Genomic DNA, 15403 nt, shown 5'->3' with positions numbered 1-15403 from the left:
TTTGCATTTTTGCCAGGATTTTTTGGGTGGGTCTAAAATTGAATAGGGGGACTTCACCTGAATTTCTTGCTTTCTGGCCTGCCTCTTCCACTTTATGAAGTGCACTGTTGTTCCTGGTTAGTCGTTTTTTGCATTTAGCAAGGACCAGTAGCATAATGCCTTTGATATGCACATACTAGTCCTTCTAAAAAAATTAGCATACTGTGATAAAGTTCATTATTTTCTGTAATGTACTGATAAACATTAGACTTTCATGTATTTTAGATCAATTACACACAACTGAAGTAGTTCAACATTTTTATTGTTTTAATATTGATGATTTTGGCAAAAAAGTCAAGAAAACCCCCAAATCCCCATCTCAAAAAATTAGCATATTTCATCCGACCAATACAAAAAAAGTGTTTTTAATACAAAAAAAGTCAACCCTCAATCATATCAGCTATGGATTCAATACTTGGTTGCTGAGGTGTTATGGAGGCCCAGGATGCTTCGATAGCGACCTTAAGCTCATCCACAGTGTTGGGTCTGGTGTCTCTCAACTCCCTCTTCAAAATATCCCACAGATTCTCTATGGGCTTCTGGTCAGAAGAGTACAGTAATGCCATGGTCAGTAAACCATTTACCAGTGGTTTTGGCACTGCGAGCAGGCTTCAGGTCATGCTGAAAAATGAAATCTTCTCCATAAAGGTTTGCAGCATATGGAAGCATGAAGTGCTCCAAAATCCTCTGATAGCGAGCTGCATTGACCATGCCCTTGATAAAACACAGTAGACCAACACCAGCCGCTGACATGGCACGGTGGCTCTGGATGTTTCTACTCCAGACTCAGTCCACTGTTTCTGCAGGTCACCCAAGGTCTGGAATCAGCCCTTTTCCACAATATTTCTCTGGGTGCGGTCACCTCTTCTGGTTGTGCAGCGTTTCCTGCCACACTTTTTCCTTCCCACAGATGTCCCACTGAGGCACCTTGATACTGCACTCTGGGAACAGCCTATTCACTCAGAAATGTCTTTCTGTGTCTTAGCCTCTTGCTTGAGGGTGTCAATGATGGCCTTCTGGACAGTAGTTAGGTCAGCAGTCTTGTCCATGATTGCGGTTTTGAGTAATGAACCAGGCTGGGAGTTTTTAAAAGCCTCACGAATCTTTCGCAGGGATTTGAATTATTTCGTTGATTCAGATGATTAGGTTAGTAGCTTCTTTAGAGTACCTTTTCATGATATATAATTTTTTGAGATGGGGATTTTTGTTTTTTTGGGGGGGTTTTCTTGACTTTTTTTTTGAGATGGGGATTTTTGTTTTTTTTTTTGTGGGGGGGGGGGGGGGGTTCTTGACTTTTTTGCCAAAATCATCAATATTAAAACAATAAAAGGCTTGAACTACTTCAGTTGTGTGTAATTGATCTAAAATACATGAAAGTCAAATGTTTATCAGTACATTACAGAAAATAATGAACTTTTTTGAGAAGGACCAGTATACTAGTCCTATGCTAATTTTTGGAGAAGGACCAGTATACTAGTATAAATAGAGCTGTCCGAACAACTTGAAGTCATCAATGACGTAATTTCGTCGACGAGCACACCATCCCGTCGACGGTTAATAAAGGGTTACAAAAAATATATACGTGGAAAGTTGAGAATGGCGGACGCTCGGGATTCAAGCGGGGAAAGCGGTACAAAGCCAAAAAGGTGCACCAGAGTGACCAAAGCATGGACTTATTTCAACGAAACAAACGAGGGTACACTGTCATGTACCTAGCTTGCATACCACGGCAGCACGTCGCCGTGAATGAACAACTGGAGCGCTGTCACCTAGGTATAATTTTGGAAGATGACAAGAGACAACAAGCTGGCGGATCGTAAGTCCATATAAGAAGATTTTTGTTTTTTTATTGACGTTGCCTTTATGTGGGTTGTACGACAGTATTAGGGGCTAATATTGGGCTATTGCAGCCGAATAAGCAGCTACATAGTTTGCGTGGTGCTTTGCCGCCTTGCAACGCACTACGCAAACGTTAAAATCAATAATATTGAAAGCATCTTGTGTTTTATAATCTGTTTCACAAATAAGGAAATATTACTTTGCTTTATCTACATCAAATTATAATAAATAGAAGAATTTATGTTAATGCTTCGTTGTAGCTCCCAGCGAAGGTACATGTATGTAATGTGTGTCGCGGCTCACAGCTACATTACCCCTACATAATAATGTGACCTTTGTTTCTCGTAGCAATATTACGACTTAAATCTCATTCTTTAAAAAAAAAATAAAAAATTATTTGGCCCTAATACCCCATCGTAGCGTAAGTTTTAAGTTTTTTGTAAGTTTTTTTTCCACATACTTCACTCCTGCTGGTGCGCACTCTTAATGCTAAGAACAATGTAGACATACCACAAAAAGTAAAAATTGTCTTGAATCCTGTTGGAAAAGTGAAGTCACAGTGTTCTGAATCTGTTTACGTTTCATTCTTTTGCACTAGTTAATGTCATCAGCATTTGACCTCATTGTTTTTTGGATTTATTATTGTTATTTATGTGTTTTTGTACTTTAATAAATAATTTAGGTCTTCCGAAATGTTTTTGTGAATTAATAATCGTCAACAAAAAATTAATTGCAAGATTAGTAAAGTAAAAAAAAAAAAAAGTTCAGAAAAAAAATTATAAGACTAGTCGACTAATCATTACAAAAGTCTGCAGACTAATCGGGAGAAAAATAATCGTTTGGGACAGCCCCTATATATAATATGCCTGCGATGTCAAAATGCACAGAACAACAGAAATGTTATTTAAACTACCAAAAAATAGGAACTAAAAAAATATGTGTCGACTTCATTGACAGCAACACACATAGAAATCTACGAATCACCAACTAAACCAGTCTCTGTAGTGAGCATTTTATTGAGGATACTCAACCATACATGTTGTATGACAGTTTCAAAAAGAAGGCTAAAATGCCATACCTTGAATGTTCGGTGGACATAGAAGAATAGGTGGGAAGGAGTCACTACACCCAAAATGACCATTTCTTGCTGTCAAAGGAATCCCAGGATGCATCACTGAAGGAGCAGATTGTGTAATCGACTGCATTGCAAACAATGAAAGAACCCAGCACAGGTATTAGTGTTTATTTTGGCAGCCAAAACAAACGATTACCATATAAAACAGTAAATTATAACAATTCACCTGAGTGTGAACTGGTACGTTGTTGTAGCCCACAGGGAGACCAGTGGATGCAGTGGGACCACCAGTGGGTCTTGAGAAATGAGTGGTGTTCTGGTTCAATGCATCAAAAACTGCACTGTTGGTGCGGCCATGACACATGTCCATTATGCGAAAAGATGACTGTACACTGAAAAGATGAGATCACAGTAGTAAAGGGGGAAAATTACACCATCCAAAGTATTGCAATAATGAGGCTAATTAGTATAATTTTCGCATGAATTGAAAACACTTAGATTTCACATCAAAAGATGAGAATCAGGCAAGGGATTGCGATCTGGATGTGATACGAAAGATTGTAATTTTTAGGGGAGTTAAAGTCTAGAAAGATTCAAAACACTAATGTACTGCATAAACCTCATTGTAAATCCCTTGCTTGCAATATCTGCAAGTGTTTCTGGCCCATTTACATACTTTGCTTTTGCACTGTTCCAGGCATTCCCTGAGGATTGTTTCGTTTTTGAGTCATTATCTTGCTGCATTTTCAAATAAACCACTATTAGTTGGATATCAATTTTCCTCAAATCGGAAGTTATTTCCAGGAACCACCACGATGAGAAACCTTTTAAGGCTCACATCCTAACAGTTTAAGGCTAACATTTTTTAAACTTAGTTGTACATTTGAGAAATTCATACATACTGTAGCTTAAAGGGAGCCATATCCAAATGTGGAATGCATGTCATTATGTCAGAATCAGTTATGATAGGCTTACTGGTTACTATGTGGGTGGTCTAACAGATGAGTCATGGTGAGGAAAGGGTGACTCAGAACATTAGAGGGAACAGTTCTGTCCTCTGCGTCTATCAGGAGCATGCTCTTCAGTAGAGAGACAAATTCTCTCCTGTCTGTTTTCTCTGCCTGCATGTCATTGTTGTCTGGACTCAACACGAAGTTCACCTGCGGATAGAGTAAAACAGTAAATCAAGAAAAACAATGCATAGATAACAATAAGGGGTGTCTGATATAAATCGGCTATTATTATCCTGAATGAGTATGTGTGTGTGTGTCTTTTTTAATTTACTTATTTGGTCGGGACAGTGCATGTTAAAAACAATACAATGCATGTAAACGCACATCTCTACTGCACTTTCTCACTGTCACGTCAGCCACGCCAGTGGCCTATACTACGAAGCCAGTTTTCTGGCTTAGCAGGGTAACTTCGAGAGTAACTTCATCACGTGCGACCTAAGTTCGCAGCCAAGCGAGACTACGAAAGGTGGATATGTTGGAACCAAGAAGTGTTGCCATGGCAACACACGCCAAACCTGGTAATCTCAGAGTTAGATCTTGCTTAACCCCAGAATTCTAATTAACCACGCTATAATTAAACAGCACTCCTCCGCGGACGTGTCCTCCTGACAATGACAGCATACCTGGACGACCCATAAGACATTGGCGCGCGGATTGTGAGGGGCTCTCTTCGGAGTGCACGGGTTTTTGGAGACCGCCAGAATCCGCTGGCGTACCCGGAAGATGTTCTCCAAGAAAGATTTTCAGCTGAGGGAATTCTTTACCTGTGCCAACTGATCGAGGCGGACGTCACTATAATGCAGTACTTCTCAAATAGTGGGGCGCGCCCCCCTGGGGGGGCGCAGAGCGATGCCATGCATGTGTCCTCGGGGAACATGCTTTTTTTCTTTTTTTTTTCCTTCTTTTGCCGGACTGGAATAAAGTGTACTTGCACATCCACTCAGTGGGTGGCAGTGGCGCTCTTATTTTCAGAGTGCGTGCAGTATTTTTTAACTAAGGAAGAGCACTCAGCACACAGAAAACAGATATGAAGAGCAGTGCGCCGCCGCCGTTTTCCGACCGGACTCACTCACGCAGCGACCCACTGTCTTGTCCGGTTCTCACGTCGCCGCCCGAGAAGTGCCATTTTCGGCTTGGGATCGTCACGACGACCGCCCTCACCTACGGTTCTACCTCGGCCGCCGAGAATGCGCTTTTTTCGTGCCGTTTGCCTTTTAGCTTTGACTTTTAATACAGTGGGGTGATGAGGAAAAACTACTGTTTACTGTGTCTGAAAATAATTATAGCGGACTGCCAGAAGCCAAATCAATTAAGACGCCACTTAAAGACATTCGACCCCAATCTCATTGATAAGCCGCTTGATTGTTTTTCAGCGAAAACGTGCTGAATATTGCCAACAATAGTCCTGCTTTGTCAGTGTTATATCAGTAAACCAGTGAGCATTGTTAGCATGCTCATTGCAAAATGACTCCACACCATTGCAAAGGAGGTAATACTGAGTTTGAGCAGCAAAAATAAAAACTGTCCTTCTGTCCAAGGACACTCTTTTTTTCCTTCATTCATTTTTGTTTTTTCGGTCAAATTTTTTGGCATATTGTCCTCATGAGTAAATGTTTCTAATCAATTTGAATTTGTTATTATTTACGGATTTTATTACATTTTATTGTTCTGTATCAAATGGTCAAAAATATACCTTGAGTGTATTTTTACAGTTTGAATGTGACTTTTTTTTTTTTTAAATTCAGGCAAATTGATGCACGTCAAGTCTTCTCTGTTCCAAACAAAACAATGTTAATAAAGTTATACTTTATTATAAGTTGATCTGTTACTTTTTTTCTTTATTAGAAAAAAAGGACACAATGTTAGGCAGATGTGTATTTATAATAGTAATTTTATAGACAAATAATACTATTTACAGTGGCGGCAGAGAGTTTGGGGGGGTCGCGAAACATTTACGTCTTGCTTGGGGGGGGCGTAACAGAAAATAATTGAGAAGCACTGCTATAATGTAACCCGCCGAAGTCAGGCCCTCACAAACGGGCAGATTGTGTGCCTCTCCGTGCGCTCTTTCGCCAGGGACCATATATGCATTCCAATGGTGATGCTGAATATCTGCGTAAGAACACTGTATGCCGTGCGATTCGAAGTGGGGTATGGAAACGCTTCAAATTGATCGTTGAAATTGCTGAATGTAAACGAATGCGGAGCTTTGCTCTCATATACAAGAAATATATTTAACGAACTTTTCCAGCGTTATTTCGTTGTGTAAATGAGTTAATAATAACCATAGAAATATGTAGACTATTTAAACATTGAGAAAACTTGCGTTTTTTTCTGCCAACTCGAAGAGATTAAATTAAATTTCAAATCCACTGACAGGACAGACGCACAAATATAAAAGATTTAAATGTTTATTGAATACTCATCTTACAGTCTTGTTTAACTGTGAAAATTCGTTACAAAAGACGGGCTTTAATTCACGCAACAACGCATGGCATCCCCGCATTTCCTTCTTCTCCTGAGTCCTCACAAAGATAACATAAAATTATGGGGGGGGGGGGGGGGGGGGGGGTCGTGTCAGGCTCGGGGCTGCAAATAAAGTTAACTGATCGGGCTCGGGTCGGGCTTGATTTTTTAGGCCCAAACTAAGGGGAAAAAAAAAAAAAAAGGACATACGTATTCATACAGTCAATGGGACTAAACATACAATTATCCTGCTTCATGTGATGATGTGCGATAAATTATTTCTTACTGTTAACGTACCAAATCTTATTTTATTGTCCTGACAGCAGGCTTTATTTCTTTGCATGGACATAAGTAAACTGGCATATTGACGCATTCACAAATCACACGATCTGTAAATTCGCTGTCAACAGACCCGTTGCGTTCTACTCGCTGAAACGGTGTTCAATTTCGCGATGAGGGTGGATTTTAATTCCTTATAACTCCGTATGATCATCGCGCATTCCTCCTCCGTGAAGTAAGGTGCCCGTGCCATCGTCACAAGTAGTGTTTGACTCTGGTCTCCGCCCCCTTTTATGTGAACGCGCAGTAACTCTGACTGGGTTGACACCGGTTCGACTAATCAACCTCATAATCAGCGTCGTAGCACCGACTGACCACAAACTAGACAACCAGGTTTTGTCAACTCCGGTTACCCGCTGGTAAACTGGATTACTTCTGGGGAGGTTGAACTCAGTTCGTAGTATAGGCCACAGGTGTCAGGTCCACCATGCAAAACACATCCGCCACATTAGAACCCGATTTGTTACATTATTACAGGAATTGTTATTGGTATTATTATTATACTGTATTATAATCCTGATTTTTATTTAAAACTTATTTGTTTTGCTATTGTAATTGCCATTTGTCATAGTACCAGCAGTATTTATTAAGTATTTAGTGTAGGTTTTCGGACTGTGGTGGAACGAACGAATGAAATCAATTTATTCTTAATTTTCTTATTCTTAATCCTGCTCGACATACGACCAATTCGACTTACAAACAAGGTCCTGGTATTAATTAACTTTGTATGTAGAGGTACCACTGTGTGTCTTTTTGATTGACAACAAAATGAGCGAATTAGCGATCTTGTGTCAACATCTGGGGAGGGCATTTTTCAATTTTCCTTTCATTGTTCATAACTGCAGACTTTTCTAATCCTCCTAGAGACACTTGTTAAAAACGACTAGTGAAAATAGTTTCCATTTCTAGCGTTGTTTTCTCTTGTAGCCGTTTGTGCTTGGAGATTGACTTATGTCTAGGGAAGTCCTCAATCCGATGACATGATTGGAAATCAGGCCATTTTTCAGAGGATCAGAATCAGGTGAAAAACGTGTTTTTAATTTATTTAAAAAATATATCTATACATATATCTATATGTATGGCAGAAAACACTCAGGTGACTTGAGGTTCCGCTCTGAGACCAACAATTTGGCCAACTTTCAAAATTGTCCGATATGCATGTGTGATACATCATTGGAAAGCTTAAAATTTCAATTTTCTGGGGGGCGAAAATTTTTGAAGAGGGCATTTAAAAAAAAAAAAAAAAATTTTAAACAGCAAAACCTTATCTGGAGGTGAGAGCACACGAGAGCAGATATACAGACGCCATGACTTTAACCAAATATTATGGCGTACTTACCTTGTGTCAATCCAAAAACTCCATGTAGCATGTATCACAGAGTCAAGACACAGCTGTGAATGGCCACAGCTGGATTTTTGGGGGATTTTATGGGTGAAACATGGTAATACAACACGGGTCGCGATGCAGAAATCGCAGACTTTTTGATGTATTTGCCCTTTTAAACTTTTTTTTCAATTTTTCTTTGTTTGGATCGATTATCATCTAACATATCGGAGAAAATGTGACCGTAAGAAAAAAAATACAATTAGGCGATCGTTATGAGGTAGATATCCGTTACTTTTTTACAGACGCTATTTTTTTCATTGTGACGTAATTTGATTAAAAGTTTAAAATATGAGTGAATAATTTTTTTCAAGTCGTTTTTTTTTTTTTTTTTTAATTAAATATGAGAAATCAATTGACGATTCTAAGCTAAAAACGACAGATTTTGAATAATAAATCAAATTAATTACCTTTGTTTTATGGCTGTGTTGAAACAAAAGCGGTTGCGCGATGTCTGTAAACGAGGGTTTTCAGGGTAAAACGGAAAAATTAAAAATAGTTCGGGGACTTAATGCGCCATGAATCTGCTATGGCTGCATATGGACATTGTTCTGTCAAACACAACAGTTGTTTTGGCTTAAATACAGCAGTTTCTTTTAAAGAGGAGTGCAACAAAAGATATATATATATATATATACAGTGGGGAGAACAAGTATTTGATACTTTTTCTCCGCACTGTATATATGTATATTAGAGATGTCCCGATCCGATACTTGGATCGGATCGGACGCCGATATGGGCAAAAAAATGCGCATCGGTATCGGATCGGCCGAAACGGAAAAATTCTGATCCAGACTTCCAATCCAGTTTTTTTGAAAGCCGGTCCGGGTTTTCCAGCGCACCGATTTACAGTGGGGCAAATAATTATTTAGTCAACCACTAATTGTGCAAGTTCTCCCACTTGAAAATATTAGAGAGGCCTGTAATTTTCAACATGGTTAAACCTCAACCATGAGAGACAGAATGTGGAAAAAAAAAACAGAAAATCACATTGTTTGATTTTTAAATAATTTATTTGCAAATCATGGTGGAAAATAAGTATTTGGTCAATACCAAAAGTTCATCTCAATACTTTGTTATGTACCCTTTGTTGGCAATAACGGAGGCCAAATGTTTTCTGTAACTCTTCACAAGCTTTTCACACACTGTTGCTGGTATTTTGGCCCATTCCTCCATGCAGATCTCCTCTAAAGCAGGGATGTTTTGGGGCTGTCGTTGGGGAACACTGACTTTCAACTCCCTCTGCAGATTTTCTATGGGGTTGAGACCTGGAGACTGACTAGGCCACTCCAGGACCTTGAAATGCTTCTTACGAAGCCACTCCTTTGTTGCCCTGGCTGTGTGCTTGGGATCATTGGCATGCTGTAAGACCCAGCCACCTCTCATCTTCAATGCCCTTGCTGATGGAAGGAGATTGTCACTCAAAATCTCTCGATACATGGCCCCATTCATTCTTTCCTTTACACAGCTCAGTCGTCCTGGTCCCTTTGCAGAAAAACAGCCCCAAAGCATGATGTTTCCACCCCCATGCTGCACAGTGGGCATTCAGTATTCTTTTTCCTCCAAACAAGAGAACCTGTGTTTCTACCAAAAAGTTATATTTTGGTTTCATCTGACCATAACACATTCTCCCAATCCTCTTCTGTATCATCCAAATGCTCTCTATCGAACCGCAGACGGGCCTGGACGTGTACTTTCTTCAGCAGTGGGTCACGTTTGGCGGTTCAGGATTTGAGTTCCTGGCGGCGCATTGTGTTACTGATAGTAGCCTTTGTTATTGTGGTCCCAGCTCTCTGTAGGTCATTCACTAGTTCCCCCCGTGTGGTTCTGAGACTTTTGCTCCCCGTTCTTGTTATCATTTTGACGCCACGGGGTGAGGAGGGAGTTGAAAGTCTGTGTTGCCCAACGACAGCCCCAAAACATCACTGCTCTAGAGGAGATCTGCATAGAGGAATGGGCCAAAATACCAGCAACAGTGAGTGAAAAGCTTGTGAAAAGTTACAGAAAAAGTTTGGCCTCCGTTATTGCCAACTAAGGGTACATATCAAAGTATTGAGATGAACTTTTGGTATTGATCAAATACTTATTTTCAACCATGATTTGCAATAAATTCTTAAAAAAATCAAACAATGTGATTTTCTGGGTTTTTCCCCCACATTCTCTCATAGTTGAGGTTTACCCATGTTGACAATTACAGGCCTCTCTAATATTTTCAAGTGGGAGAACTTGCACAATTAGTGGTTGACTAAATACTTATTTGCCCCACTGTACATAATCCATTCCAGTTTTTGCTTCGGTTTTCATAAAATCTGGTCCGTATTTTACGGCACACCTTCAACACACAACATTACCGTCTCTCGATTTACCGAGAGACTTTATCGGTAAAAATGTCAGCTGTGTGGGATCATTTCACCTTAAAGGACGACAAAGACGAAGAGGCAGAGTGCAACATATGCCACAATAAAGTGAAGCGTGGTGGTAAAGCTGTGAGACGTTTTAATACAACCAACCTAATCGAGCATTTAGCGAAATACCACCACAAACAATATAAGGCGTATGTTGAGAAAACCGAAGACAAAAAGATAGGTTATATGCAACTAACACTGGCAGAAACTTTTGCTATGCGTGACAAACTGGCACTCGACAGTCCCAAAGCCCAGGGAATAACAAGAGTCATTGCCGAAGAATTCATTCTGGATGACGAGCCATTATCTCTCGTGAGTAAAGACGCACCATCCAACACTTAGAACCACGGTACAACATGCCCAGCCGTCATTACATCCTTGAGCGACTCGGCCGTGGAAGATTCGAGAACGATTCACAAACATCCAAATTCCGATTACTGAAATATGTCGAGTAAAGTGGAACTAATACACAGCGCGGTCTTCGGGACACAATGAGAAACGGACAGCATTGCGTCCCGAGAGTAAACATCATGCTTGTCACAGACCCGGGTAATGCTAATGCTCAACTCACGGCTTTAGCTCAACTCATGCCGCTGGATAAAAAACACAAGAATACCTGACTGCTGCTGACTGCCGCTACAAACTACGTCAACATCGTTTTACTGTAGATAATAGATATATGTATATAGAACTAGACACAAAATGACAGACTCGACGGCATTATGGAAAACTAGATGCGTTAGTAAACAGCCGTCATCTTAAAGCAGGAGACTTCCCTAGTAGGCTGTTGTGAACCTTCCAAGCGAACCTAATTAACTTTTTATCTAAAATACTCCTAAATCGGCAAAATCTTGACTTGAATCTATCTTCAAAACAGTTTTAAAACTTTCACATGTCGAAAGTAGACAGAAGGGAAATTATGGAATAACGGGAGCAATTTTAACAACTTTAACAGTTGATTCGCAAAATTAAATGAATTGAATGTAGTTTAAAGCTGCTGATACAGAATTGGGACTTGAGTATTTTATTTACTGTTTTAAAATGTTAACTTGATACTAAAATAGTTGTTTATTTAAACAATTATTGTAACTAATGCACGAAACATTAAAAGCATTTAATAGCTTGGGGGGGTTTGTGGGATTTTCCACTGAGGTTGTTTGTGTGTTTTGCTTTTTTAAGACAGTTTACAATATTATTTGCACGTTTTACTACGCAATTTCTGTTTGTTATTTATGTTTTGTGTTTGTCATTGAATAAACAGGTCAGTTTCTTGTTACCAACCGTTCTGTGTTATTCAAACTCACCTAATTCAGCTGGCTAGTTGTCATCAAGAGTAGTAAAACTCTTTTCAACATGAGTCTGACAACTAAGTCAGGAGGCTAAATAACTTTAAACTTTAACACATGCTCAGATAGGCCGGTATCAGTATCGGCCAGTATCGGTATCAGATCGGAAATGCAAAACGATATCGGTATCGGATCGGAAGTGCAAAAACCTGGATCGGGACATCCCTAATATATATATATGATTTTAATAATAAAGATTCTCAAAATCAGGTGACTCGGGTGCAATAATATGCAATCGGGACATCCCTCCTTCTGCCACTCCAGTTTCTGTCCCTACCAAGCAGCGTCTGCCACTAAGCTGCTCCACCGCTACAAAGCACTCACAGGCGGGCCACTCAGATTCACCTCCTTGAAAGATCCTCATCCGCCACTGGACGGCCAAATTACGGTGGTTGACCATCATGTCAAAGTTAATACAGGGTCATTAAAAAAAAGTTGTAAGTTGCCCATTTCTCAAGCAATTTGATTAAGGTATACATTTTGTCACTGCCAAATATATGTAACATTTGGATGTTATGTTTTTCCTGCATTTTAGTGCTATTTAGTTAAAAATCTTTTCTTCTCTGTGTTTCCTCCCCGTTTTTTATGTTGCTGACTCCTGATCTAGAACGTTACTTTAAAATATATGTTTACACTTACATTTGCAATGTCCTCCAGACTACTGAAGATATATTTTCTTGCTTCTTTCGATTTTAGTCCGGTCTCTTTCTCGTGCTCTTCTGTTGTCTAGAAAAACAGAGGGAAAAAAAATCACACATAAATGAATGATAACACAAATAAAGTTCAGCTGTTTTAGTTTTGCTGACATTTTTCTTTCCTTCAACCAAATGCGCAAATGTTTTGTGATAAAACTGCTATTTGTTCACAGTTCCTTCCTCCTCGACTAAGGCTGAAGAAAAATAGTCCCAACGAATTATGCCGCCACGACCATGCTTTAATTGAGGTATGTTCCTCTGGCAGGACACATTTTTGGGAATTAGGTCCAAAAAGATCAACCTTTGTTTCACCATACATTTATCGTTTTTTTTTTTTTTTTTAAAATGGGAAAAAAAAAAAAAAAAACATTCACCCAAACACATGAGAAAATGAGTTACGGATCATAAAACCAAGGATGTCTCTGTATTGTAAACATTGTCAACATGTTACATTATAGTGCAGCAGGCACAATCAGACCTGGGGTACATTAGAAATGAGAAGTGGGCTGTCTTTGAAATGAACTCATTATTTGAAAACAGATACAACTCTGACCCATCTTTCAATTTATGGTACACTTAACATGTTGTGAATATTGTAATTTGTGTGCATGTACTTTAAGTCTCCATGAGGGGCAAGGAGATTCTGCGTCTTTGTAGAAAAAACGTGAGGTCTTGGTGCCTTTGTTGAGCAGATGTTCCGCAGGTAGGCCTTGCGTCTGAGAGATATAGCGTATCTGGGCGAGTCAAATAAAAAAAAAATAAATAAATAAAAAAGATGTGTAAGAACACAAATTTCAGTGATATATTCTTAACATACAGATTTTGAATGTCCAGTACTTGTTTCACAAGACAAACAGGTCACACATCATTGGACTCAAGACTCTTAGAAAATGAACAATATGCATGCGCATGCTCAGAGAAATTCTTTGGGCATTACTTTGAGGGGTCCAGGTAACAGAAGCCCTTTTTACAAATACAATAAAGTCAGGTAATGTTTGTAATGTAATTACCTGGTAATATACCGGTATTAACTCGGCACATTACAAGGTAACGTTGCAGTATATTATGCTTGAAAGCGGCCAGAGAGCCCTCGTGTGCCCACTAAAACGACTGAAGTATCCCCCCCCAGGGTTCATATGCTAACCGATTCGGATCTGCAGGGATTCTTTACACACAAAAACTGTGATACTGCGCTATGATAAATTTGTTGTGGACCTTTCACAGGCTCCCAATTCCTCCTAGATGTGAGAAAGATGAAATGACCAAGACACAAAAGATGGAATTCTGAACTTGCGCATCATATTCATCTTTTTTATCTGAAACCCAAAAGTCTTCCGTATACAACTAAACCAAAGGAATTGAATTTGCTGTTCAAATACTTTTGATGGTGACAGTATAAACTGCACTGGAATATAACGCACAACGGAATATTTACACTAAAAGACATTCATCTCATTAGCTTGTTAAAAAAAAAAAAAAAATCCACATACTAGTCCTTCTAAAAAAATTATCATATTGTGATAAAGTTCATTATTTTCTGTAATGTACTGATAAACATTAGACTTACATATATTTTAGATTCATTAGACACAACTGAAGTAGCTCAAGCCTTTTATTGTTTTAATATTGATGATTTTGGCAAAAAAGGCCAGAAAAAAATAAAAATCAATATCTCAAAAAATTACATATCATGAAAAGGTACTCTAAAGAAGCTACTAACCTTATCATCTGAATCAACAAATTAACTCAAAACCCCTGCGAAAGATTCCTGAGGCTTTTAAAAACTCCCAGCCTGGTTCATTACTCAAAACCGCAATCATGGGCAAGACTGCCGACCTGACCCTCAAGCAAGAGGCTAAAAAGAAATAAATTTCTGAGCGAATAGGCTGTTCCCAGAGTGCTGTATCAAGGAACCTCAGTGGGAAGTCTGTGGGAAGGAAAAAGTGTGGCAGGAAACGCTGCACAACCAGAAGAGGTGACCATACCCTGAGAAAGATTGTGGAGAAGGGCTGATTCCAGACCTTGGGGCTCCTGCACAAACAGTGGACTGAGTCTGGAGTATAAACATCCAGAGCCACCGTGCACAGGCGTGTGTGAAACAGCAGCAGAAGCGCCTGACCTGGGCTACAGAGAAGCAGCACTGGACTGTTGCTCAGTGGTCCAAAGTACTTTTTTCAGATGAAAGCAAATTTTGCATGTCATTCGTAAATCAAGGTGCCAGAGTTTGGAGGAAGACTGGGGATAAGGAAATGCCAAAATGCCTGAAGTACCCACAGTCAGTGATGGTCTGGGGTGGCATGTCAGCTGCTGGTGTTGGTCTACTGTGTTTTATTAAGGGCAGGGTCAATGCAGCTAGCTATCAGGACATTTTGGAGCACTTCATGCTTCCATCTGCTGAAAGGCTTTATCGAGATGAAGATTTCATTGTTCAGCACGACCTGGCACCTGCTCACAGTGCCAAAACCACTGGTAAATGGTTTACTGACCATGTCATTGCTGTGCTCAATTGACCTGCCAACTCTCCTGACCTGAAACCCATAGAGAATCTATGGGATATTGTGAAGAGGAAGTTGAGAGACACCAGACCCAACACTGTGGACGAGCTTAAGGCCGCTATCAAAGCATCCTGGGCCTCCATAACACCTCAGCAGTGCCACAGGCTGATTGCCTCCATGCCACGCTGCATTGGAGCAGTCATTTCTGCAAAAGGATTCTTGACCATGTATTGAGTGCATAGCTGATATAATTAATTGAAGGTTGACATTTTTTGTATTAAAAAAACACTTTTTGTATTGGTCTGAT

At 39.7% G+C, this 15403-nt stretch overlaps 1 protein-coding gene across 2 annotated transcripts in view; it reads right to left on the bottom strand.

The window, feature by feature from the left end:
* Positions 1–15403, bottom strand: part of LOC130915967 (homeodomain-interacting protein kinase 3-like) — a 53620-nt gene that overhangs the window by 16288 nt on the left and 21929 nt on the right. For both annotated transcript variants that reach the window (XM_057836265.1, XM_057836264.1), the window contains exons 6-10: positions 13216–13335; positions 12546–12632; positions 3929–4113; positions 3180–3345; positions 2957–3077 (exon numbers count right to left, since the gene is read on the bottom strand). In XM_057836265.1, the coding sequence (XP_057692248.1) occupies positions 2957–3077; positions 3180–3345; positions 3929–4113; positions 12546–12632; positions 13216–13335 (679 nt within the window). The remainder of the gene's footprint in view (positions 1–2956; positions 3078–3179; positions 3346–3928; positions 4114–12545; positions 12633–13215; positions 13336–15403) is intronic.

The sequence above is a fragment of the Corythoichthys intestinalis genome, chromosome 5 (genome assembly GCF_030265065.1).
Source record: "Corythoichthys intestinalis isolate RoL2023-P3 chromosome 5, ASM3026506v1, whole genome shotgun sequence".
Classification (NCBI taxonomy): Eukaryota; Metazoa; Chordata; class Actinopteri; order Syngnathiformes; family Syngnathidae; genus Corythoichthys; species Corythoichthys intestinalis.
This window is presented reverse-complemented; position numbering and strand designations above follow the sequence as displayed.